The 27,008-nt window shown below is 30.4% G+C and overlaps 13 protein-coding genes and 1 non-coding gene across 14 annotated transcripts; 10 read left to right on the forward strand and 4 right to left on the reverse strand. All coding sequences in view use genetic code 12, as the record gives it.

The window, feature by feature from the left end:
• Nucleotides 1-78: 78 nt before the first annotated feature.
• RJT21DRAFT_121764 (uncharacterized protein) lies at nt 79-1,874 on the reverse strand. Its single transcript, XM_064882203.1, has one exon. It carries the CDS (start codon nt 1,751-1,753, stop codon nt 167-169), a length of 1,587 nt encoding a protein of 528 aa, XP_064737299.1. The 5' UTR covers nt 1,754-1,874; the 3' UTR covers nt 79-166.
• Nucleotides 1,875-2,383: 509 nt separating this feature from the next.
• Nucleotides 2,384-2,455, forward strand: RJT21DRAFT_t109. The gene has a single exon. It is a non-coding gene; the product is annotated as a tRNA-Gln (tRNA).
• Nucleotides 2,456-2,707: 252 nt separating this feature from the next.
• On the forward strand, nt 2,708-4,449 carry SSZ1 (Ssz1p). The gene has a single exon (XM_064882204.1). It carries the CDS (start codon nt 2,752-2,754, stop codon nt 4,390-4,392), a length of 1,641 nt encoding a protein of 546 aa, XP_064737300.1. The 5' UTR covers nt 2,708-2,751; the 3' UTR covers nt 4,393-4,449.
• Nucleotides 4,450-4,521: 72 nt separating this feature from the next.
• On the forward strand, nt 4,522-7,005 carry GYP1 (Gyp1p). Its single transcript, XM_064882205.1, has one exon. The coding sequence runs from the start codon at nt 4,766-4,768 to the stop codon at nt 6,716-6,718; it is 1,953 nt and encodes a 650-aa protein (XP_064737301.1). The 5' UTR covers nt 4,522-4,765; the 3' UTR covers nt 6,719-7,005.
• Nucleotides 6,944-8,463, forward strand: RJT21DRAFT_46699 (methylenetetrahydrofolate dehydrogenase (NAD(+))). Its single transcript, XM_064884697.1, has one exon. The coding sequence runs from the start codon at nt 7,170-7,172 to the stop codon at nt 8,166-8,168; it is 999 nt and encodes a 332-aa protein (XP_064737302.1). The 5' UTR covers nt 6,944-7,169; the 3' UTR covers nt 8,169-8,463.
• A 295-nt stretch (nt 8,464-8,758) lies between these two features.
• On the forward strand, nt 8,759-11,110 carry BAS1 (Myb-related transcription factor BAS1; the record flags this gene model as incomplete). The annotated part of the gene is made up of 1 exon (XM_064880325.1): nt 8,759-11,110. One exon carries the CDS (start codon nt 8,759-8,761, stop codon nt 11,108-11,110), a length of 2,352 nt encoding a protein of 783 aa, XP_064737303.1.
• A 1,234-nt stretch (nt 11,111-12,344) lies between these two features.
• Nucleotides 12,345-14,836, forward strand: VAC7 (Vac7p). The gene has a single exon (XM_064882206.1). The coding sequence runs from the start codon at nt 12,722-12,724 to the stop codon at nt 14,717-14,719; it is 1,998 nt and encodes a 665-aa protein (XP_064737304.1). The 5' UTR covers nt 12,345-12,721; the 3' UTR covers nt 14,720-14,836.
• Nucleotides 14,804-16,519, reverse strand: RJT21DRAFT_121769 (uncharacterized protein). The gene has a single exon (XM_064882207.1). The coding sequence runs from the start codon at nt 16,495-16,497 to the stop codon at nt 14,842-14,844; it is 1,656 nt and encodes a 551-aa protein (XP_064737305.1). The 5' UTR covers nt 16,498-16,519; the 3' UTR covers nt 14,804-14,841.
• Nucleotides 16,520-16,537: 18 nt separating this feature from the next.
• RJT21DRAFT_46757 (uncharacterized protein) lies at nt 16,538-17,499 on the reverse strand. The gene has a single exon (XM_064884698.1). It carries the CDS (start codon nt 17,374-17,376, stop codon nt 16,885-16,887), a length of 492 nt encoding a protein of 163 aa, XP_064737306.1. The 5' UTR covers nt 17,377-17,499; the 3' UTR covers nt 16,538-16,884.
• Nucleotides 17,499-18,231, forward strand: YFH1 (ferroxidase). The gene has a single exon (XM_064884700.1). The coding sequence runs from the start codon at nt 17,622-17,624 to the stop codon at nt 18,141-18,143; it is 522 nt and encodes a 173-aa protein (XP_064737307.1). The 5' UTR covers nt 17,499-17,621; the 3' UTR covers nt 18,144-18,231.
• Nucleotides 18,232-18,831: 600 nt separating this feature from the next.
• On the forward strand, nt 18,832-19,732 carry RJT21DRAFT_121771 (uncharacterized protein). The gene has a single exon (XM_064882208.1). It carries the CDS (start codon nt 18,954-18,956, stop codon nt 19,416-19,418), a length of 465 nt encoding a protein of 154 aa, XP_064737308.1. The 5' UTR covers nt 18,832-18,953; the 3' UTR covers nt 19,419-19,732.
• On the forward strand, nt 19,730-21,615 carry FGR3 (Fgr3p). The gene has a single exon (XM_064884699.1). It carries the CDS (start codon nt 19,934-19,936, stop codon nt 21,512-21,514), a length of 1,581 nt encoding a protein of 526 aa, XP_064737309.1. The 5' UTR covers nt 19,730-19,933; the 3' UTR covers nt 21,515-21,615.
• A 905-nt stretch (nt 21,616-22,520) lies between these two features.
• On the forward strand, nt 22,521-24,134 carry SUA71 (transcription factor TFIIB). The gene has a single exon (XM_064882209.1). It carries the CDS (start codon nt 22,817-22,819, stop codon nt 23,897-23,899), a length of 1,083 nt encoding a protein of 360 aa, XP_064737310.1. The 5' UTR covers nt 22,521-22,816; the 3' UTR covers nt 23,900-24,134.
• On the reverse strand, nt 24,135-26,747 carry CDC47 (DNA replication licensing factor MCM7). The gene has a single exon (XM_064882210.1). The coding sequence runs from the start codon at nt 26,665-26,667 to the stop codon at nt 24,235-24,237; it is 2,433 nt and encodes an 810-aa protein (XP_064737311.1). The 5' UTR covers nt 26,668-26,747; the 3' UTR covers nt 24,135-24,234.
• Between the last annotated feature and the right edge of the window lie 261 nt (nt 26,748-27,008).

A 27,008-nucleotide genomic window follows, 5' to 3' on the forward strand; every position in this document is an offset into this window, starting at 1 on the left:
TAGTAAACATATTTCTTGTCTGGTCATTATTTATGTATTATGTATGTAAATATTTAATTAGAGTCGTCATTAAACAAGTATTGGTACTACTACTACTGGTACTACTACTACTGGTACTACTACTACTGCCTACTTTAGCACTTGCCACGCATAGTGAAATCAGCCACTACAGGTCGATGATCACTAATGTATCGCCCATTAAACTTGGAATTAACATAGCCCAAGCATCAAGTCTAAGAGAAATCTTATTTGATGCTTCATAAGGATTTATTTTATCACAAGTTTCCTTATCATCAGCTTTGATGGCATATTTAGGTGCAAAAATATAATCAATATTACGACCTCCATCAATTAGTATTTGACCTTCAAATCCTGTAACTGATGATTTCTCATGTCCATACATATTAAATGGAGTAGCCAATTGTTTCAGATCTGTATAATATGTTTGAATATGTTTGAATGATTTATGAACCCATTCAGCATTTAAATCAATAGCAAGAAATGATGGCCAATCATTAATTTCATTCATTCTATCAATCACAAGTTTGGCGGATCCTAATTTAGCAACATCACCAACTTGATCAAAATGAGTATTAAATACATTAATATAATTTTGCAGTAATTTATGTTTAAATGTACCATATGAAACAATTCGAGGATATTGAGCATCCCATCCGACTCTAGAAATACGAGGATTTCTCTCATTAAGCCAAAAACTATCAGTATAAACAGGAACAAATTCATTAGTCTTATAAATAATAGGAACAAATTCTCCAATATCTTTACCATCAATTCTTCCAACCCCATAATATGCCCATGAATTTGGTTCATATCTATTTAAATCATCCATTATATCATTTAATTGAAATTTATAAACTTCTTGTAATGCCACTACACAATTAGATTGACAATTAAATTTAATTGAAGCAGTTATCAGTCTAAACCTATTTTCCCATGAATCTTCTCCCTTATCTAAAACTTTATGACCTCCATTTCTAACATTATGACTATATATCCGGAAACTAAAAGGCTTTAATTTAGATTTTCTTACTAAAGGTACAGAATTCACAGGATAATCCGTTGGATCTAATACTCCTTCATATTTCTCTTTACTATTGGGTACACCTTCAGGTAATTGTTTACTTTGACTCGATTTATCATAAATGTTCCCCACTAATTCCTTTTCTTCATCGGATATTTCAGTAATATCTCCCAAATATCCATGAGGATTTGGATCTATTTCGTGTGTTTCGTAATTATCATCATCATCACTAGCTTTCATACCTTTAAATGGAGTCACTTTCTTGGTGGTAGGAGCTTCTGGGGTTTTTCCAGCTTTTTTCAAAGAAGGAGGATCCACAGTCCCACTATTAGATAATGATGGTTTAGTTTTAAGATTTCCACTACCAGATCCACTTCCACTTCTACTTCCACTGCCACTTTCACCTTTCAACTGTTGTAATTTGGGTCTGATCGTATCGGGAGATCTGTGTTCTTCTGCTTCTGTTTCAAAATCTTCAATCTCATCCGACAGCTTTATTCTCCCTACTCCACTTCCATTTATGTTATCTTCATAATCTTGGTCGGCTTCATGTGTATGGGAAGTTATGTCACTAGAACCTCCAAAATGTTTAACGGTTACTGAATGATTTTCCACATCGATAGATAAGATTACACTTAAGCCCACTAAACTTATCAATGCTATTGATAATGCAACGATCCTTTTGAATTTGTTATTGGATCGTTTACTCATTATACACTATTATGACTCTCCTTGTAACTTATATCTATATCTTTATCTATAACTATAACTATAATTATAACTATACGATAACTATGTTGATTAAACTAGAAATTATTAAAATGTGTAAAGTGTCCCCCTTAGCGTGCTACTACCATTTTGGGATAGGTAATTTAATTTTCGCAAGAAATCTCCAAAATACACGTTTAAATCTTTTAGCTGCTGATGTTGCAGCAATTGACTAAACACAAATTTATTGGAATTACAGTGACATATGAATAGTAAAACAATGGATTAAGAAGATACAAACAGATTAGAAACACTAGTTAGAAAAAGGAAAGTCATTAATCAACTTTTAACTTATTGTATCGCAATCAGTAATATGTGAAAACCTTCTGACACCATTGTGGGGAGATACCACAAGAAATTATTTCCTTTGAAACAGATAACTAGTAAAATACGAAGCATTTGAGTTGTAATCAGAAATCTGTTTCAAAATATACCTACTATGGGTAAAGAAACCATTATTTCAAATTTAAATGTTGAAAATATCACGTGAATGTCACGTGCATAATCACATGAAATTAAGCACGTGATTATGATACTCCGTGACCAGCCTAGCACATTTTTCATCAAGAAATTGGTTGTATAGTGTAGTGGTTATCACTGTCGGTTTTGATCCGACCAACCCCGGTTCGAATCCGGGTACGACCTGTTCCAATTTCTTTTTTTAATTTTACATTAAATAATTTATTTTTGTATTAAATGATACTATGCTACCGTAATAGTTACCAAATAATAATTAAACAGTTGAAGATCTCTTTAAATATAGAAATAACCCATTTAAAGTATAGTAAAATGATTTAATCAGTAAAACGGTTGCGCATCTTATATGCAGTCCCACAATTTTCCAGACTCATCAACAATTTTTTTTCACCAGATTTTTTTTTATCATACAACAGCTTTAAAGTCTGTAAAACGATTGCAAACAATAAGTAACAGAAGAAAACATGTCTACTGTCATTGGTATTACATTTGGTAACAGTTCTTCATCGATTGCTGTTGCTTCCTCGGAAGGAAAAGTTGATGTCATTGCCAATCCAGATGGTGATAGATTTATTCCATCAGCTTTATCATATGTAGGTGAAGATGAATATCATGGAGTTCAAGCAGAATCTCAATTAATTAGAAATCCAAAGAATACTATTATTAATTTTAGAGATTTTATTGGAAAAAAATTCGAAGAAGTTAAAATTGATGAATCATTGCAAAATGGTGCTAAACCAATTAAAGGTGCTAATGGTGAAATTGCTTATGAAATAACTAGAAATGATAAAGTTGAAATTCTTTCAGTTGAAGAAATTAGTATTAGACATTTTAAACAATTGAAATTAGCTGCTGAAGATTTTATTGGTAAAGATATTGAAGGAGTTGTTTTAACAGTTCCAACTGATTTTACTGAACATCAAAGAGAAGAATTAGTTAAGATATCTAATGCATCTGGATTAAAAGTATTACAATTAATTAATGAACCAACTGCTGCTTTATTAGCTCATTTATCTGCCGATGATGGTGAACGTTCATTACAAGATAAAATTTATGTAGTTGCTGATTTTGGTGGTATAAGATCTGATGCTGCAGTTATCTCAGTTAGAGGAGGTATTTTTACTATTTTAGCTACTGCTCATGAACATGGTTTAGGTGGTGATAAATTTGATGCTGCTTTATCAGAATTCTTTGCTAAAGAATTTGAAAAGAAATATAAGGCTAATCCAAGAACAAATGCTAGATCTTTAGCTAAATTAAAAGCTGAATCTATTGTTGTCAAGAAAACTTTATCTAATGTTCAAACTTCTACTTGTTCTATTGAATCATTAGCTGAAGGATTTGATTTCCATACTTCCATAAATAGATTAAGATATGAATTAACTACAAGACAATCATTATCTGAAATGACTGCTTTTGTTGAAAGAGCTGTTACTAAAGCTGGTTTAGAACCATTAGATATTGATGAAGTCTTATTAGTTGGTGGTGTTTCAAATACTCCTAAATTAGCTTCCAACATTCAATTTATTTTCCCAGAATCTACCACTGTTGTTGCACCATCATTAGATGCAAAAGCTATTAATCCTTCTGAATTAGTTGCTAGAGGTGCTGCTTTACAAGCTTCCTTAATTGAAAGTTTTGATGATGAAGAAATTAAAGAATCTTTACAACCTATTGTTGTTAATACTCAACATATAATTAAACCAATTGGTATTAAAGATGCCTCTGGTAAATTCCATCCACTCTTAGTTGCTGAAACTGCTTATCCAATTAAAAAATCTTTACAAGTTACTAATGGAGAATCAAGTTCTATTTTAATTGAATTATATGAAGGTAAGAGAACTATTAAAGAAACTGTCATTGAACCAACCAAAGATGAAGATGATTCAGAAGATGAAGAAGATTCAGATGAAGAACCAGAAATTGTTAAAGAATTAGTTTATGAAGCTGGTGATAAATTAGCTACTTTATCATTAAAAGATTTAAAACCAAACTCTCAATTAGAAGTTACTGTCAATATCACTCAAAACGGAGTTTTACATTTCTCTGGAAGAGAATTGAAACAAGGATCTGTTGCTGTTAAGGGTGAAATCACTTCAGCTTAGATATCATTAACTTATATATAATGTATAGATAGATAAATGCTAAATGCTAAATGCTAAATGCTAAATGCTAAATGCTAAATGCTAAATGCTAAATGCTAAATGCTAAATGCTAAATGCTAAATGCTAAATGCTAAATGCTAAATGCTAAATGCTCGTATAAAGTATAAAGCCGTTCACTGCTGGCTTCTCTCACTTGCTTCCTGACTGATCTTTTTTCCGCACCCATCAGTTATATACAGGAAGAAAAGGCCAAATATGGCGAAACAGCAAAATGGATTTAGGGAAGGGTAGGGTAAAGCATAATTTAATTAGTATAAGTATTTATTATTATTATTGTAAATCTGAGAATAATAGGTATATATAGTACTAGATCATGGGGAAGAAGAAACCAGAGATGTCACAAGTTTATAGCCATTCAAAAAACGAATTTATATTCGGTGAGAATGGTGGAAAGGGGAAACATCTTTCGTCGTTCCTCAAGAACTTATCGTTAACGAGTTCAAGTTCTTCACTTCAATCTTCAACGAATTCAAATGTTAGTACTAATGATTATAATGATATTAATAGTAATATATATGGATCTTTAAGTTATGGGAATTCAAAAGTTGGATCTACTAGTTCTAATCCTAATGGTATAATTGATAATGGTCATAGAATTATTCCTAATCAAAGATCTTTAAGTGTAGGTGCATCATTTTCTCATGTAAATGCTGCAACACCTCCTCCTCCACCACCAAATGAAAGATCAAATACTTCTCCTTATTCTCATACTCATTCTCATAATACAGGTTCAAGTTTATTACTTAAGGGACCTCGTAGATCTCATTCAACTACAAGATATGCTGATAATGATGATGATTGGGATGCTGGACTTGAAGAAGTATCTAAAAATTTAAAGATTGTTGAGAATAAAAATTTATCAAGAGTGGCGAATATGAGTGATTCTATAAATTTACAACCTCTGCCAGTATTAGATTCATTATATCCAGATTTAATGATTCCTATATCTTCAGGAAGTGCACCTGTAAGATCTAGATCAAATTCTCCTCAATATAAGGGAAGAACTTCAAAGGAATCATTAGATGATGAAGATTATCAAATAAAACTAGAAATCAATAGATTAAATCAATTGAATACAAAATATTCAAAATTCAGAAGAATCTTAACATCAGATAATAATATAAATTTGAATGAATTAAGAAAAATTTCTTGGAATGGTATTCCAAATGAATTACGAGCAATTTCATGGCAATTACTATTGGGATATTTACCTACCAATAAAACAAGACAAAGTTCTACATTAAAGAGGAAAAGACAAGAATATATTGAAGGAATTGCAGGAGTAATAACAATAGATTTTGAAAATGATAATACAAATAATAATGGAACTTCTGGTAATATTTCATCAAATTTAGGTTCTAATAATTCAGCAACATCATTAGCAAATAATAATCGTGATAAACAAATATATCATCAAATAAATATAGATGTAAAGAGAACTCATCCTAATATTAAATTATATAGTTACCCAGAAATTCAAACATCATTAAGAAAAATTTTATATCTTTGGGCAGTAAGACATCCTGCAAGTGGATATGTTCAAGGAATAAATGATTTAGTTACACCATTTTTTCAAATATTCTTAGGGAATTATTTATGGCAATTACAACGTACAGTTTTTGGAGAAAATGAAACTAAATTAGAAGATTTACAATTATTTATACCTGGATTATTGGATAGTGAAAATAAAGATGAAAAGGAACAATCATTAATTAATGATCCTAATTTATTACATTATACCATTGATAATATAGATCCAAGTTTAATTTCTAGTCGAGTATATTCAATAATTGAGGCAGATACATATTGGTGTTTATCAAGATTATTAGAAAATATTACTGATAATTATATTCATCAACAACCAGGAATTATAAGACAAGTAAGTGAATTAAAAAATCTTATATCTAAAATGGATCTTGAATTATTAAATCATTTAGATAATGAAGGAGTTGAATTTATTCAATTTTCATTTAGATGGATGAATTGTTTATTAATGAGAGAATTATCTGTTGGATTAATTATTAGAATGTGGGATACTTATCTTAGTGAAACTCCATTAGGATTTAATAATTTTCATGTTTATGTATGTGCAGCATTTTTAATTAAATTCAGTAATGATCTTAAGGAAAGAGATTTTCAAGAGATTTTATTATTTTTACAAAATCCTCCGACTACTTATTGGAAGGAAAAGGATATTGAATTAATGTTGAGTGAAGCATTTATATGGCAAAGTTTATATAAGAATGCGAGTGCACACTTAAAGTAAAGTCAAGTAAAGTAAAGCTAAATAAATAGTATTAGAAATACACTACTATAATAATACACTACTATAATAATACTATAACACAATAATAACATAATACTATAATTATATAGGGTAATTTTTAATGGCTGCAATTTATCCTCATTAGAGTAATCTCAATTTTTCAGAGTTATTTTTCTATACATTATCAATTTATTAGATGCTAACCAGTCACTAGAAAAAAAGTATGGGGAAGTGCGCATTTTGACTTCTCTTGAAATTTTCTGAAGATGAGCAAAGTATGGGTGGTATTATTTATATAGTAATTGAATTCTTCTGTATTTAATTATTATATTTAGTTAAGTGTTTATTGATTTAAGTATAGTAAAGTTATTACTTCAGTTACCTAATTAGGTTATCTCATTCTTTTCTTTTGTTAGTTTTATCCATAAGTTAATATTTTCAACAATACATTATGGATTCATCTACTACTACGTCATCGATTCCATCAAAACCAGCTGGTAGAACTATATTAGCTTCAACAATTGCTAAACCATATATAGAAGAAATTAATGCTGGATTATCTAAATTAGATTTTAAACCTAAATTGGTAGGATTTTTAGCCAATGATGATCCTGCTGCTGAGATGTATGCTAATTGGACATCAAAAACGTGTGATTCATTAGGTTTCACTTATGAATTAATTAAAGTTAATAAGAATGATTTAGAAAGTCAATTAATGAAAGCAAATGAAAATGATGATGTTAATGGTATAATGGTATATTTCCCAGTATTTGGTGATAATCAAGATCAATATTTACAACAATTAATTTCTCCTGAAAAGGATGTAGAAGGATTAAATTTCTTATATTATCAAAATTTATATCATAATGTTAGATTCTTAGATCCACCAAGAAATGAACAAAAATCTATTTTACCATGTACTCCATTAGCAATGGTTAAAATATTGGAATATTTAGGAGTTTACAATAAAATTTTACATTATGGAAATAGATTATATGGTAAGAAAATATTAGTGGTTAATAGATCTGAAATTGTTGGTAGACCATTAGCCGCATTACTTGCAAATGATGGTGCAACAGTATATTCATTAGATATTAATAATATTCAACAATTTACAAGAGGTGATGATTTATCATCTCATAGACATAAAGTAGTTGATCTTGATAAAAATGAATATACTTTAGAAAAAATAGCACCTTTATGTGATGTTATAATAACTGGAGTTCCATCAGATCAATATAAATTCCCAATTCAATATATTACAAATGGTGCAGTAGTTATAAATTTTGCTAGTCATAAAAACTTTGATGAAGGGGTCAAATCAAAAGCAGGTTTATATGTACCATCTATTGGTAAAGTTACTATCTCAATGTTATTAAGAAATTTATTAAGATTAATAGATAATAAAACCATTAGATTGAATAGAGAAGCTCAAAACCACACTCAATAAATAATTATGAGTTACTATCTTAGGTTACATTATCCCCATATTAAAATATTCTCACTACCCCCAAATCTTCTTTTTTTTCTGGTACCCGCGATTGCATGCAGGAAGCCGAAGAGTCAAATTTTTTTAGTACCCTCTGCACAAACAGGAACCAAACAGGATATGGGTTGAAATGACTCTTTTTGATGATGGTTGGATGTGAATTACCTCAGCAGCACACAATCAAATTTAGCAACCAAATATCATCATTAATATTATTATATTATTATAATTATATGGCCATAAAATAAAAGCCGCATCAAAATATTCCATACATAACTTTCGTAGTATCCCCCAATTAGCTTAAACTAAACTGATTTAGGATACTAACCGTTAGACATCTACATAATACATAATAAGAAACTCTATTTCTTTTTTTATTTATTTATTTTGGTTAATCATTATTGTTGTATCTATTGTAAATCATAATATTTGAATATAATATATCTATTATTTATCAAGAATTTAAAAATCTTTAATTATCCAGATCAATTCATATATTATCAACAACAAGGAGTAACATACATCAAACAACGTATAACGAATAGAGACATATGCCTAACGATAGTGACATATTACCCTCAGTCTCCAATGCGAGCACTAATTCTACCACCTCCAAATCAGGATCTAATAAGAAAAAGTTAATTCCAATAGATGCATTGGCTATAACTGAATCGCTTGGATTTCAAATATTTCGTCGAGAATCTAGAAAAGCTTGGACTAAAGATGAAGATTTATCATTACTTGAACTTATTAAGGATAATTATCCATTATGGCAGAGTTTAGATACTGATCATGTTCATTGGGATAGAATTGCAGAACTCTTATCTCCATCTGGTGAAAGGAAAGGTAATGATTGTAGAAAGAGATGGTCTAATTCACTTGATCCTAATTTAAAGAAAGGGAGATGGTCAGAAGATGAAGATGAAAAATTAAAGGAAGCATACAAGAAATATGGTCCATCATGGCAAAAAGTTGCTGCTGAAATTCAAGGTAGAACTGAAGATCAATGTGCAAAGAGATATTTAGAAGTTTTGGATCCAAGTACAAAAGATAGATTAAAGCCTTGGACTGAAGAAGAAGATTTAGTATTAATTAGATCAGTGAGAAAACATGGGACTAAATGGAGAACTATTTCTTCAAGTATTAGTGGTCGACCATCTTTAACATGTCGTAATAGATGGAGAAAGATATTAACCGATGTAGTTAGAGGTAAGGCATCAGAACTTATAAAGAGAGAAGTTCAATTTGCAACCGATGGTAATACAGAAATAATTGATGTAATAAATAAGCAACAACAAGAATTAAATCATGGAGATAATAATAATTCTGGAAGTCAACGGTCTTCGTTAAAGAAATCATCATCATCAAATTCTCAAAACGGATCACTGAGACGCTCTCAACATGGTCATCTGCAACAAACTTCCCCTCAAGATGTGATGAATTCAGGAGGTTCTCCTCAAGCTGGGCATGATCAGAGCCAAAGTCAGGGTCAAACTTATCTGAGAAGAGCAACCACATATCCTCCAGCATCAAATACTCATGTTGAATGGAGATATACATTAAGTGATACTAATGAAGAGTTACCTCATAATCAATTATTCAGTGATGAAAATGGAGGTGTTATACGAAATCAAGAATTAGTCCAAGCATTGGTTTCTTATGCCACACATAATGGTCTTGATATAACAGTTCATCAACATATTCATCATCATTATTCACCTCCTCAACCACATTTTGGTCCTGGAGATTATAATAGTTTACAATCTCTTGCTTCACCATTAAATGTTATAGGATCAGAAGAAGGTGATAATAGTCGACGTGGTCATCGTGCAAGTGCAACTAGTAGTAATGCATCTGGAAGTCCACCATCTGGACAAGGTAGTCTGCTGGCATTTTACGTTGAACCTGAAACTCAATTGCCAAGATTACAACATTTCAATTATTTACCACCATTAACAGAAGTGCCTAAGTTAGTATCTAATACTTCACCACCTTCAAGTAAGAAAGGAGGTTCTGGTACTGCTGCATTAAGTATGCAACATCATCATCATCATCATCACCATCATCATCATCATAGCTCAACTAAAATGGGTACTAGTAAAAGAGTTATACTATCTTCTAAAAATGCTAGTTCCAAAGATTCTGATCTTCTTAAGATATTGAATCAGAATGATAAACATAATAATATTGGTGATAATGATAATAACAATGATAATAATGATAATAATAATAATATTAATGACCGTTTTATACGAGAAAAGACACCACAATCACATCCTTTAACACCATTAACTCAAGCTGTTGAAATTGCAGTAGCTGAAGAAAGTAAGAAAAGAGGTAATGATGATGTTGAGAGTCATACAAGTAAAAGATCAAAGAATGATCTACCAGAAGAGGATGGATTAGATTTTTGGGAGACCATGAGGAATCTAACTGATGCGCCAGGATTTCAACAACCGCAACAACAACAACAACAACAACAGCAATCACAGCAATCACAGCAACAACCATATCATACTCATCATGAACAACGTGGTCTTACCAGTAGTATACAGATACTGGATTCTCGATCGACGCAATTTCCTCAGAATTACTTTGCTAGTATGAGCAATTCACGAGAAAGTACGGCTGATACTAGAGGGTATGGAGCAAATGGCAGAGCCGAAGAAGAGGAAGAAGACGATGATGAAGAAGATGAAGAGGATGATGAACAAGAACAGGATGAAGAAGTAGAAGGAATGGATCAAGATATCATCAATTCATATGGATTATTCTACAATGTATACACTAAAGAAGGATCAGTAATACCAGAAGGTCAAACACAAAATCAACCACCACCACCGCCAAGCTCAATTTATGATGCCTGGGGTGGAGGAGGTATAATTCCATTTAACCCATCGTAAGTGCGACTTATATAGAAACTTTGTACAAAACAAAAATATATAACCCAACTTTATTCTTTTGAACCATTAACACCCACACACCCTCGTTCGCACTGGTCATTGTCTCCACTCGCTACGCCATAAACCACTTGATTATTTTCATTATTATTATTATTGTTGTTGCCAGACGAGAAAATCTAGTATCACAAAAAAAAAATACTTTAAACTACACAGTGAATAAATTTTTTTTTTTTACTCAGATACATACCCAGCAATAGTTGCTAGTTAAGGGAAGTGGGAGTTGTTGCAACTATACTGAGAATTGTGGGAGTTATATTCTTAAGAGTAATATTAATATTATAACTTATAGTGATTTAGTAAATTTGTTGTATTTGTTATACCATGACTGATACTCATTCTATACCTTCTAATAAGAAGGATTCAGTATCTGTATCAGTATCTGTATTAGAATCTTCAAGTACTAGTCCTTCTAAAAACATTAAGAATCTTTCAATAGAAACATCAACACCTCCATCACAATCAAATTCAAATTCAAATTCAAATTCTACTGCTACTCCTATACCTCCAACTACATCCACAATAACATCATCTATTACCACAAGTTCTGATATTAATAAAGGTAATGGACTGAATGAAATAGAAACAAACAATTTTAAAGTTCCTAAAAAGATTTTAGTTGCTATAGATCCTAAAGATCCTATAAAAACTATTGATACCACTAATAATAATATTATAATACCGACAAATAATTCTAATAGTAATAATTCAAGTAATGCACCATCAGTTATAGCATCTCCATCATTATCAAGTACAACTTCTAATTTAGTCCCATCTCAAGTTTTATTAAATAAAAATACTATTAATAATATAAACAAATCTTTAAAAGCAAAACAAAAAGTTATCAATTCAAGAGAACCATTAAAAAATACATCTTCTTTAATTAATGATACAATAACAACATCTCCACAATCATCAATATTTCCTAATAATATATCTTCTTCAACCAATATAGCAATTCATGAGAATGATACTTTAGATGCATCCCTTATTAAATCAAATGATCTTAATTTGGGAAGTTCTAAAATAATTCCTTCTGGTAGTAATAGTGTATTACCACCACCACCATCATCTCAACAACAGCAACAGCAGCAACAACAACAACAGCAGCAACAACAGCAACAGCAACAGCAACAGCAACAGCAACAACAACAACAGCAGCAACAACAGCAGCAGCAACAACAACAACAACAACAACAACCACCACCTCCACCAAATTCCACTACTTCAATATTATTACACCCCAATAATTCATCTTTAAATTTAAATCCTGGCAGTACAACAACAACTCCATCACAAGTAAGTGAACTCCCTACAACAGATACTGGTCAACTGTCTCAAAAGAAATCAGATAAACCAAAAAAGAAGAAAATTCCTAAACAACCATCAACTAGAACTGATTTCTTTGCTGCTAAATTAGCTTCAGCAGTAGATGAAGTTGAAAGTAGTGATAGTGATGAAACATTTGTTTATGAAAATAGTAATCTGAATGATTTTGATAATATTAATGTTCCAGCCAATTTAACCGATACAAATAGTATTCATGGAAGTATAATGGCTACTAATTCAAATCCAATAAATATGACTGTATTAGCTACTCTGCAAGATCAAAATGAATCTCAAGATAAACTGTCAAAAATTTTACCACCTCCTAATACATTTGCTCAACCTCAACCAACAAATAATAGACCTCCATCAATTGCCAATTCTTTTAGTAGTAATCATTATTTAGAAAGTATTGCAACTACTGGTAATAATAGTTCAAGAGATAGAAGAAATGTTAATCGTCAACAATCTTTTTCATCATATTCTCATGATGATTCAGGAAATAAAATGCCATTCCCAAGTGAAAGATCATCTGATAATAATTCTCCTTATATTGATAATCATCCAATGAATGAATCAGTTGGAATTAATAGAAAATATATTAGTGCAGCTAATTCTCAAACTGCTAGAAGTATTATTGATGAATATAATGATGATAATTTTTCTTATAATGAAGTAGATGATGAAGATGATAATTTAATTGATGATGAAATGTCAAATTATGGTGACTATTTCACTCAAAAATCAAATAATGCTACTCTAACTAATAATCCAGGAATTATTTCAACTCCAGGAATTTCAACTCCAATTCATCCTCAAACTCTTCAACCTTCAATAGATACATCTCATAATCAACCAAATCAAAATAATAATAATGTACCTTCAGTTTCTAATAAAAGTAGTAAAAAGAATTATAAATCTTCAACTACTTCTTCATCTAAATTAAGATCTACTACCTCAAAATTATTTGATAAAAAGGGTTCTCAACCAAGAAGATATAGTATTATACCTGATGATATTGATATTGAAGATTTTGATGATGAATTAATTTATTATGATAATAATATTCGTTTCCCTCATAATGGTAGTAATAATAATTTAAGTGAATCAACTCCACTTCATGTTCCACTGCATAGATTACCACATTATAGATCTTTAAATTTAAATTTCCCAGGTGCAAAGAAAGCTAATGCAAATTTAAAAAATAAAAGATACCTTTCAACTGGTCAACCATTATTACCTGATAATAGTAGTTCAGCTTCACCAAATGCTAATAATGAATTATATTCATATCCTTATAATGAACAAGATCAACCTAATTTTTATTATGATTTTGATGAATATGATGAAGAAGCTAATGATGATTTTAGAGTTAATTTAGGAGTAGGAAGAAATGCTGGTAAAAATGGTATATATAATAGTCAACATTTCTTTTTACCTCGGAAACAATCAGGTGGAGTAGATAATTATCGAATTAATTGTATTAAATCATTTATTTATACTCTTGTTAGTATTGTGGCTATATTATCTATTGGATTTATTATGGGATTTGTTTTAGCTACTACTAAAGATTTAACTAATGTTTCAATTACTTCTATTGAGAATGCCATTGTTAGTCAAGATGAATTAATATTTAATATTGTAGTAGAAGCTTTTAATCCTGGATGGTTTTCAGTTGATATTGAAGAAGTTGAATTAGATATTTTTGCCAAGAGTGGTTATTTACCTGATGATCTTTTAATTACTGATCAACAAGATTTGGGAATTTTATCATCAAGTAGTAATGTAGTCACAGTTTTATTAGGTTCAGTCACATCTTTGGAATCTCCAATGAGTTTCCGAGGAGGATTCTTTAATCGAGATCCTATTTATCAATCAGGAGAAATTAAATTAATATCTCCTGGTAAGAATTTAACTAATATTTTAAATATGTTGAATTTATCTAATGGTAACAAGAAAGAAAAAGAAAAAGATAAAGATAAAAATAAAGATAAAAATAAAGATAAAAATGGTGGTGATAATGGGAATTCTACTGAACCAGATAACTCTAAGAAATGGGAGATCATTTCAAAAAATCCATTTGATTTAGTGGTTAGAGGATTATTGAAATATAATTTACCAATGTCTATTGGTAAGAATATAAAATCCGTTGTAGTTGATAAAACTGGATATATAGATCCTACACAATTTACTTATATTGATCAAAAACAAATAGAGCAACAGTGATAATAATACGAAATATAATAATGATGATAATGAAAGAAATTTAGAGTGATATATATATATAAATTGCTAATAATAATACAATCATAATTTAATTTAATTTAATTTAATTTAATTTAATTAAATCATCCTGTAACCTTTTGATATAACTTATCAGCATCCATATGCGTAGTTCTAGGTTCTAATCTAACTTTAAAAGGTTTAGGTTCAAAACTAGTGGCTCTTGGATTCAGATTATTCTTAAATGGATCTAATTCCATTAAACCCTTAGTAGGAGCTCTGATTTTGAAACAAAGAATCATTCGACAAGTTAAAGTATATAATTCTTGAAGTGCTAACATATTTCCTGAACACATTCTTGACCCAGCACCAAATGTGAAATGACATAATTCATTACCTATAATTAAACTACCTTCAGAATCTAACCATCTTTCAGGATTAAATTTATAAGGCATGTTAAATTGAGTTTCATCATGATTGGCTGCAAATGCATTCATCATTAATATAGTCTCTTTAGGAATGACAAAATCTCCTTGAATATAATTGATGGTCTTGGTAGTAACTCTAGCTAAACCAAGAGGTAATACAGTGAAAAACCTTAAACTTTCTTGTACTAAAGCCATAATATAATCACATTTAATTTCAAGAGATTGATCCCATGCTAATAATAAATTATTAGAACTAAGTTCCATTAATTTTGAATATGCCCTTTCTTGGATTAATTGACCATAATTTGGTTGAGATAAATGTCCAATTAAATGATTAATATTTAAGGGGGTATTATCCAAACCAGCACTAACCAAAGTTAAGCAAATACTTTGGATTTGTTCGTCATTAATGAGTGAAGTTTGTCTGTTAAGTTTAATTTTCCCAACTATACTATTTATAGCTAAAGGATCACCCTCTTTTAACTTTGAATTTAATTGCTCCATTAAATAAGACATATAACCATCTCTTCTTGATCTTGTCCTTGATGCTTGATTGTTTTTAAAAGGGAAATATCTAAGAAAAGGTAAGTAATCCTGTAAGTTTCCTACCGGAGATCTTATTTGAATAATTTGGTTTTCAGTATCAATAATGGTTTGGGATAATTCTTGATCTCTATTATAACAATCTAATTTTATTCCATAAGCTAATAATATAGAGCTCCTCAAAGCAAATAATTGTAAAAAAATCAGTAAGTCTATATCACTATACTCATTTCTAATATTTCCATACATATATGTTGAAGGTGGTCCAGATAATTCACGATTATTTTCAATAATCTTTTTGATCATATAAGTTGATTCTTCATCAATTAACCATTTAACACCTTCTAATGCTTTATGATGTAAATATTGTGCAAGAGTTTTCTTTTTAAGCTTATATGATGGACCAGCTGGACTTGAACCAACAGTGTATCCTTGAGTACTTGAAACAATTCCATGGAATGTATGAAGTGATGGGCGGGAATTATTTGCACATGAATGTTTAACCCATAAGTTATAAATATCATTATAAGAATTAACCACCACCACATTCTTAATTCCTAACCTAATTTGAAATATAGATGCATCGTATTCTTTGGACCATTTAAGATATGTTTGAGCAGGATTATTTAGAATCTGGAATAGATTACCAACTATTGGATATCCTGGAATTTTAAAGATATTATCAATAGGCTTTGGATTTTGAAATCCCCAATAATCAAAAATGATCCATACAATAATAAGTAAAACAATCAAATTAATTAAATTTAAAAAGATTGAATTCCAAAATGTCAAATACCAGTACAAGAACATCCATATATACTTTTCAACTAAGTTCAATTCAATACAAACTGTGAGATAAAACACTCGTATGATTTCAAAAATATGATTAGTCCATAAAGCCATTATAGATAATTGATTAATATAGCAAAAATTGGTGGAACTTAATATATCTATTTGAAATCAGGAGGGTTTTGGCGCTAATGAAGAGGTTAAGATTAGGCTGTTAAAAAAAACCGCTAAAAGCACATTGTGGTTTTGCGACCATCATGATCCCATTGGGTTAGTATTGCGGTAAGGGTGTGATTTACCCAATATTGATAATTATACATTAAGTTCTTTTATATATAAAGCAGGAGTAATATGAATGTATGAGATATAGATAGAGACATATATAGATATATCTATATGTATATTGATCTAGACCATTTCTTCCTTTTCTTTTCCAATGTCTTGATCTTTATAAAAATCAGCTTCTTGTTCAATCTTAGCTTGCTCAGTTTCTTCTTTAATCAAGTCATCTAAATCATAATCATAATTATTTGGATCATTATCAATATCCAATTTCTCTTTATGTCTTTGTCTTAATCCAGAAGCATTCTCAGAATTTAACTTTATTTTAATTGGAATGTCTTGAGAAGTTACATTAATTTTATCTTTCAAAGCTGAGGCTCTAGCCTTTAAGGAATGCTTGTTATTTTCTTCCTCTTCAACACGTCTCTGTTCGTCAGGAGGAATATATCCATAAGAAGCTTGTGTTACTGGTTGTGTTTGTTGTTGTTGTTGTTCTTTCTTCTTTTGCAGTTGTCTTGCCTTTTTATCTATTTCAATGGTAGTTAAACCGGAAAAATATGGTAAAGCTAATACCAATGCCACAATAACAATGGCAAACAATAGTATAGTAAAAAACATATCAGATGATTGAACGGTAGCTTACTGAGAATAATATTAGATAAGTTAATATCTTCGAAACCTCTGATTTTTCAAACTTCTGTTGAAGAGATGATCTGCTGTACCCAGATGCTCGGAAATCCCGACCAAAATTTTGAGTGAAAAAAAATGAACTTGAGTGGTTTTTCTAAGCCGGTTACAGTCTTAAGACTTGTCAATTAATTCCCGTACTACCGTATACCAACAATATCAATATCAATATCAATATGATTAGAAATATAGGAAGAAGATCATTGGTTTCATGTAGCAGATTAATTAGAGGCACTCAATTTGGATTAAGTTCTGTAAGTGCAAGATCTGGTCCATGGAGACAGCCACAGTTCTTAACTGTTAGATTCAACAGTTATATAAATACACAGGGAGAAAGTGTCGAGGATAAGATAGATCATTTAAGTATAAATGAGTATAATGGGATAAGTAACGATTACTTAGATACATTGGCTGATGAATTAGAAGAATTAAGTGAAAGTTACCCTCAAATTGATAGTGAATTAACTCAAGGTGTGTTAACTATTTCTTTACCACCAAATGGGACTTATGTTATTAATAAACAACCTCCCAATAAACAAATATGGCTTAGTAGTCCTATTAGTGGTCCAAAGAGATATGATTCAATTGAAGGAAAATGGGTTACATTAAGAGATGGTAGTTCATTAACTCAATTACTCGAAGAAGAAATCTCTACTGCATTAGATACAGAGTTTAAGTTTGAAAGAACTCAAGCTTAAACATAAACATGTGCCTAAACTTAATTAAGTTCATTTAATGTCATGTCATGTCGTATAATTTTGTTAGCCTTAATCCCTTAGTAATTGTAAATAGCTGTTTGGTTAATATAAGTCATTTTATTTGTGCGCCCCCCCTTTTAGGAAATATGCGGCTGTCATATTCAATCAGCAAAATGTTAACTAGTAAAAAATGGCTCTAATATTCCTACATATGAAAGTACTATAACCGGTAAATATTTAAGTATGACATTTATTGTTATAGTTGCATGAAAATAGATGGTTATTAGCTGTATAGAAGCTTTTAGGAATGATTCCGGTAAATTGCCATAGAAAGCCGAAGTCACAAGGGCTCTTGATAATATAAGGGTCGGAAAGGCTAAGTTAAAAAGTTTATCCGTATTTGTAAATTGAACCATATCATCGTAAAAGTAAAGATCTACGACGTAACAATTTAATGTGGGAATTTATCATTCATGTCATATATCATGCATATAAAAATGATTACTATGATCATCCTCATCGGGAAAAGCACTGCCAAAAAAGTCATTTTCCTGCACAAGGACTCATGACATAGTTAAAAGTGCGCACTCCTTAAATTTTTCAGCCTGACAAAAGCTGGCGAGGTTGTATGGGGAAGTGATGCAATGAGCGATTGCAAAAAGATATAAATACTTGTCCAAGATCCAGTTGATTCAACCAACTTTAATTATATTTCTTATAACCTCATCAAACAAACACAAACAATTATTACTTATAACTTAACAGTTTACAAATTACACGCTTATTATAACTACAACAACTATTATTACAATGGCTCAATCTAGTTCAATTTCAAAAAATTCAAGACCTTCTCGTCCTCCTCCACCTCAATTACCTCAAGGTTGGATTGCTCAATGGGATGAAGAATATAAATGTTACTATTACGTCAATACTGCAACTGGTGAATCTCAATGGGAAGTTCCTGCAGTTTCTCGTTCTGCTGCTCCTCCAAGTTATGAACAACATGGTTATACTGCTCAACCACAACAAGTTCAACAACATCAACATGTTCAACAACAGTCATCATGTTGTCAAGGATCTCATAACAACCACCATCAACAACAACAGCAACAACAACCAGTATACCAAAAGAGTGGTGTCGGTATGGGTACCGTCTTAGCTTCTGCAGCTGGTGGTGCTTTAGTTGGTTCCATGATGGGTAGAAGAAGAATGATGGCTCCAATGATGTTAGGAGGTGGTATGATGATGGGTAGAAGAATGGCTAGAAGATACTAGACCACTTTACTATAATTATTATCATTATTATCATTATTAGCATTATTATCGTTATCAATATAGTTAGCCCTATATTAAATCAAGCATATCGCATAAGGAAGGTACCAAAACGCTTTCTATTCATACAACTCAATAACAATTTAGTGAAAGCAAAAAAAATGGTACTATCCTTCTCTGGTTTAGAAGCTATAGATTTCACATTCTTGCATAGCTATTTTTTCAATATCATCATTCAATTCTTCTTTACAGTATATATATACACTTTAACTTTTTCAATATATTAAATGCATTTGTCACAAATAAAAAAAACGTTTACGACAAAATTGTAGATTTTTCGCGACATAACTTTTAGGATCTGTAATATATAAAAATTTAAGCCTTAGTCTCCCAAAATGGAACCATTTACTAATCTTCACTACTGTCTGAAGTATCGACGAGTCGACATATTCTAATATCAAGATAATGATATAGGCCTATTATAATTGCTAAATATTGCAGAAATATCACATCTTCAAATGTCCCGAATATTACGATCATCACAAAGACTAGATTCTTCCGAAGATACAAGTAGCTCTTCACCAAAAAGTAACTTAGTTACAATACATAATGAAAGCATACCGTCATTAAAAGTAACTATAAATCTACAGCCTTCTATTTTACGATTTATCAGCTTAAAAAATGAATTTGACACTATAGTAAAAAGGAGCCAAACTCCAGATTATAAATATTCTACATCAAATGACAAGCATCCACCTAATACAACACAAGAAAAGATACGATATCAAGATCCAGAAGAAAATCACGAAGAAGATATTGTAGTTAATAATCACCATAATTCTATCCCAAAAATCCCCAACGTAGATGATGAAGAAATATCTGAAGATCCCTTTTCTTCAGATGATGAAATATTCCAATTAGAAAGTGAAATAAATAGAGCTTTATCTTCAAATGTTACTTATTTCCAATCATCTAATGAAGTTAAGCCATCCACCACCAAATCTCAGCCTGCATCATCACCAATACAATCTCAAAGGCAAGTTATTCCACCCCCACCTCCTCCACCTCCACCAAAATCTAAGGAACCAGATTTGTCTGCCTATAAACCTGTTCCACCAAATATAAAACCTCTTCTACAGGTAGAATTAGGTAGATTAAATGCATTTAATGAAGGTGACCAATCTCAGTCAACTGAAGACGAATTATTAGTGGCTGAGAAATTGATATTCACATTAAAGGACCCTTTGAGTGCAACTAAAATTAAATTACCAATTAAATCAAGATTCTGCATACATTTTGAATGTTTTGACTTTGACACGTTTTGTATATTTAATAAAATACCTTTCCATATACAATCCTTATTAAAGCATGATTTATCAAAGAAGAATCTTTTAAGAAAGAAATATGCCCAAGCCGCCAATAATAAAAACAACAATAGTTCAAGAAATGTCAATGGACAACATAAGAATCAAAATTCTCGTGATCATCGAACTTCGCTGAACTTGAATCCACATACTTCATTGCCACCTCCGGGTATATTATCGCTGGCTTCAGATTACGTTCGACTAATTGAAAATCCAGTTTCTTCTATACCGATTAGAAATTTACCACCACCATCTCCATCAGTTCCCGTATATAAATGTCCATTATGTGATACCAAATTTTATCTTAATGATTTACTAATTAGTGACTCATACAATTATTTTGTTAAATCGACTCCTAAGGAAACAGAGAAAATTGAATTATTTGAAATGAGATTGTATAAGATCATAGATGACTCTACAACAGCCAGTAAACGAGCTTCCGAAGGTGTAGAGGACGAAAACATTATAATTTTATCTGACGATGAAGATGAAGATGATGACGATAGACCATTAGCCGCTGTAAAGCGAGAGACCAAGTCAGCCCCAGTTCAGAGAAAACCATATTACAATGACGATGAAACTGACGAGTTTAACGATAGCTTAGACGAGGAACTATTGGCTCTAGGAAATGCTTATTTTAATCCTCTTCAATCTGGAAGTAATCCTAGTTTAAATAAAAAGTACTCTGCAGGTAAGGGTATGGGTAGTTGGGATGATCCAGTAACATTAGATTAGAGTAGTTTATAGTATCATTAAATTTCCTTTTTAAGATTTGTAAATATGCTCGATATAGAAGAGTCAATTACGAGTTGCCCTAAAAAATTAGGGCATAATGGCTGCAAAAGTTGCATTAAATTTGCCAAAGAAATGGGGATTTAATTTTAAATTATCTTTATATGTTTCTTTCTTCCTTTCTTTCTTATAACCACACTTCAAGATGGATAAGCTCAATTATAAACAATCCCCAACAACCATTCCTAATTTGAATGTTCGGATAGTTTGCTCATCCTGTAAAGAATATCCACCTAATCTTGAATACTGTTTCAGAGAAGGTGATCTAGTCTGTACTAGTTGTGGTTTGGTCATTCGTGATCATGTTGTTGAATACAGAATGAAAGGGAGATAATAGCTTTGATCATTTATGATCATTACTTGCTGGTAATGCTACTCTCTTTTGATATTCAATCATTACACAATTCTTCTACAACCAACATAAGACAAATAAGTTGCTTGAGAAGTAATAAATAAACATGTATATGAATGGCCCTAACTTTACTAATCACATTTACAGACTTATTGGTTTGGTAATTAAGCTAATACTGCTACTATTGCTACTGGTTATAGATTGATAAGGTAATTAAAGCTAACATTTGCTACATGTAAACTTTTCTAAGACTAGAAAAGTGTTATGATTACTATAGTAGTTACTATAATAGATAATATAATAGATAATATAATAGATAATATAATAGATAATATAATAGATAATATAATAGATACTATAATATATACTATACTATAATATATACTCAGTTAAATATATATTTCTATTTTAATATTCACATTAAATATCCCTATTTCTATAGCTTAGTAATGGGTGCAAACTGTCGCTTAGTTCCTTCCTTATCAGCATCATGCGAATTACTCTAAAAAATGAGGGGGCGCACACGACCTCAAAACAGAAAAAGGAAAAAAAAATCTATAAAGGAATAGTGACCTTCCATTGGTAAATTACTAATGGGAGTAACTGTTTGTTCTTCAGAGGTGAATAACTACCTTCCATCAACCCATAACTTACCTAATAAATTTAGGTATAAATCCATCGTATAGCTGCTGTACCGTTAACTCGACTATTGCAGTTGTCCACATCATCGATTATCGAAGTCGAAATCATTGAGTGTGAATTTTGGAAGATTCGAAGCCAAGCATAGCGAAGCTAAGCTCTTTTTTAGTTTGTAGAATATATATATATATTACTAATCAAATCAAATAATCAATATCTAACAAAGTTCAAAGGTTTTTATAAAGTCTTTCATTATGGTAGCAGCTACAAGTACACTTGCAGCATCATCAAATGCATCATCAACCAAAAATTTATTAGATGATGATGTAGTACCATTTACTGGACCAAATTTGAATGTAACATTAACATGTCCTGAATGTAAAATATTTCCACCAGATTTAATTGAAAGATTTAGTGAAGGAGATATTGTTTGTGGTAGTTGTGGATTAGTTCTTAGTGATAGAGTTGTTGATACAAGATCTGAATGGAGAACTTTTAGTAATGATGATCAAAATGGGGATGATCCAAGTCGTGTAGGTGATGCAGGTAATCCATTATTTGATACAGAAGATTTATCAACTGCTATTTCTTATGCTCCAGAAGCTGGTAGAACTGGTCGAGATTTAAATCGAGCACAATCTAAATCATTAGTTGATAAAAAAGATAATGCATTAGCAGCAGCTTATGCAAAAATTTCTCAAATGTGTGATGGTTATCAATTACCAAAGATTGTTCAAGATGGTGCAAAAGAAGTTTATAAATTAGTTTATGATGAAAAAAGATTAAGAGGTAAATCTCAAGAATCTATTATGGCAGCTTCAATTTTTATTGGATGTCGTAAAGCTAAAGTTGCTCGTTCATTTAAAGAAATTTGGGCTTTAACTAATGTTCCTCGTAAAGAAATTGGTAAAGTATTTAAAATTATGAATACACTCATTCAAGAAAAGAATGCATCTAATCCAAATGCTTCATACTTTATTCCTGATAATGAACAAACTACTCAAACTTCTGCAGAAGATTTAATTAGAAGAAATTGTTCACATTTAGGTTTAAATACTCAAGTTACGAATGCCGCAGAATATATTGCAAGACGTTGTAAAGAAGTTGGAGTTTTAGCTGGTAGATCTCCAACAACTATTGCTGCCACTGTGATTTATATGGCAGCTTTAGTATTTGGTATTGATTTACAACCATCAAATATTAGTGATAAAACTGGTGTAAGTGATGGTACCATTAAAACTTCTTATAAAGTTATGTATGAAGAAAAGGAAAAATTGATTGATCCTTATTGGATTGAAACAGGTAAGGTCAAATTGGAGAATATTCCAAAGAGTTAGAGATTGAGTTAATTTTGAGTTAATTAAATTAAATTAAGAAAAAAAAAGCAAGCAAACAAACAAACATTATATTGGGTATGAATCATTTATTAGATTGGGTTTTAATGGTTTGTTAAATTGTTTGTTTATTACTACTATATCTGTTAGTATAATTTGTATTATTTTTTTTTACAGTATTGATATTATTCTATAAGTGTTTTATAGTGTTTAATACAATAGATGTATATGTTAAAAATTTAATGTAGAACATATATATTTTATTTATATATCATTATTATTATTATTACAAAACAAGAGATTAGGAAACAAGGGAACTATTATACAAAAATGGAAATCTATTCCATATCTTCATCTTCATCTTCATCTTCATCGGCCATAACAAACATTAAAGTTTCTCCATTATCGATAGTATGCCATACTCCAATATGATCATATTCTAAAATACAATCTTCAAATTGTTGAACCGTAAATCCCTTAGCAATTACTCTATCTTTAATATCATTTAAGGATAAAGTTCTTTGGAATCCCGAACCATTATTTTCAGCAATGGTTTTAATTAATTGATAAATTTTAGTAGTACTGGATTCATCTTCTCTTACTTTTTCATCTTCAGAATATAATGAAGATTTAGATACTTGAATTAATCTTAATGATTCATCAACATCTTCCATTACTACAATATTTGAAAATCTTAATCTTGCACATGCTTGAGCCATTCTTAATATACCTAATAAAGTTCTGGGAGTTATATGACTAAATTTTTTAATTGAATCTTCATTTCTATGAGATTCCTTTCTCATATTAATATAAGATTGAACAACATAATCTCCAACTTCTTTTGGAACTACTGGTCTATAAGTTCTTGCTCTTGCAATATATTCTCTAATAGTAGCAGAATTTAATGGTTCGAAATCCATTTCAGGTTGTTTGTTATGCATATGAACATAAGCAACATGATGAGCTAATCTTTCATCATTATCACGAGATGGTTGATCTAATATAAGAAACATAATATCAAATCTTGATAATAAAGCTGCAGGTAAATTAATATTTTCATGAGGAGATAATCTTGTATTATATCTACCATATAATGGATTAGCAGCTGCTAAAATAGATGTTCTAGCATTTAAAGTTGTGGTTATACCAGCTTTAGATATTGAAATAGTTTGTTGTTCCATAACTTCATGAATGGCAGTTCTATCACTTTCATCCATTTTATCAAATTCATCAATACAACAAATCCCATTATCTGCTAATACAAGAGCTCCACCTTCTAAAACCATTTCATCAGTAATTGGATCTCTCATAACTGCAGCAGTTAATCCAACTCCTGAAGAACCTCTACCAGTAGTATAAACAGTTCTTGGAGCAATTTTACTAATAGCTTTTAATAATTGAGATTTAGCAACCCCAGGATCTCCCATAAGACAAACATTTATATCACCTCTAATTTTTAATCCATCACCAATTTCTTTAGTAACTCCACCACATAATAATAATAATAAAACTTTTTTAATATCTAAATGTCCATAAATTTCTGGAGCAATAGATTTAGCTAATTTTGTATATCCATCCCCATCATTTCTTAATTGTTCAATAATATTTTCAAATTCACTAGAAATATTATTTAAATCATATTGTTTCTTATGTTGATAAATATATTGAGCTTCTAAATAAGTTTCTGTTAATAATCCGGCTTTTAATGCCCGGAAGCCTGTATATGGCGATGGCATAAAAATTCCTGAAACATCGACTGTATCACCTGGTTTCATTTCTCTAACTAAATCTCCATTAACATGAATTGTAAGTGATCGAGGAATATTACCAACTGGAACTTGATTTGATAATTCTTGAATTTTAACTTCTTGAAAACTTGAAAATTTAGAAGCTCTAGTTGACATAAATAATTGACCTTTATTATTATCTGCTTTACAAGCTGGAGCAGTACATTCACTTAATGGTGTAAAAGTTTTTGAAGTTACTTCTTGAAATATTTCATAACCACATTTATCACAAGTATAAGCATTAACTAAAATATTTGGTTTTACATCAGATACTCTAGTAACTATACCTCTAACTGTAATATAATGTCCAACATGAGTTCCTTTAATTTGTCTAACTGCTAAAGCTGGTTTAACACCATTATCAAATGATAAAGGTTTAAAATAAAGATTATAACGACGAGTTAATTTAGGAGAAAATCCATCACTTGAATCATTTGAATTAATTAATTGATTATTATTTGTTGAATTATCATCATTCATATTAAATCCACTTCTTAAATTATTAATTTCTTCCGATCTATCTTGTTGTAATCTTAAATTTCTTAATTTACGTTGATGTAATATAACATCTAATACATCATCTTTATAACTAATATCTTTGGTTGGTTCGGGCATTATTTCATCAATTACATTTGAAAATAATTCAATATATCTATGAGTATTATTTAATATAGTAGTTAATAAACTTCTTGAAGAAGTTAATTGAGAACTTGAACCATCATGATTAATTTCATAATTACTAAGGAAACTTTTTAAATCATCAAATTCAATAAGTACAGAAGTTTCTTCACGATTGGCTACACGTTGAAGTAAATTCATATATTTACCTGAATGAATTGGAGTTTCATTATCAATATCTAAATCTTCAATATCAATTGTACTATCTTTAAATGATTGAATAAAATCTTTAATTATAGCTTGAATATCATTATAATTAACCTTTAATTGTATGGTAGGTAATACCGGAGCAGTGGTAGTCGACATGGTTTTTCTTTACTTACGGTAATGACCAACAACCAACTGTAACACTATATAAGTTAAGAGTTAAGTTAAGTAAACTTAAGTATAACCTGTAGATTGTAGATAGTTCATCGAAATTTTTCAGTTATACCATTTTTAATTTGTGACGCGCGCGTGTAATCATTATTCCTAATTGGGAAATACTGGTTTAATTGAATTATCAGGATCACAAAGTCAACCACCACCTATGCGTTCTACTCCCCAAAGGGATAATGAATAATGAATGATTGCAAAGTGAAGTGAAGTAAAGTGAAGTTATTAAGAGACATAATAGGAGATGTAAATACTGTATATTGATTAATCTC

This window comes from Scheffersomyces amazonensis, assembly GCF_036850825.1.
Source record: "Scheffersomyces amazonensis strain UFMG-HMD-26.3 chromosome Unknown RJT21scaffold_5, whole genome shotgun sequence".
Taxonomy (NCBI): domain Eukaryota; kingdom Fungi; phylum Ascomycota; class Pichiomycetes; order Serinales; family Debaryomycetaceae; genus Scheffersomyces; species Scheffersomyces amazonensis.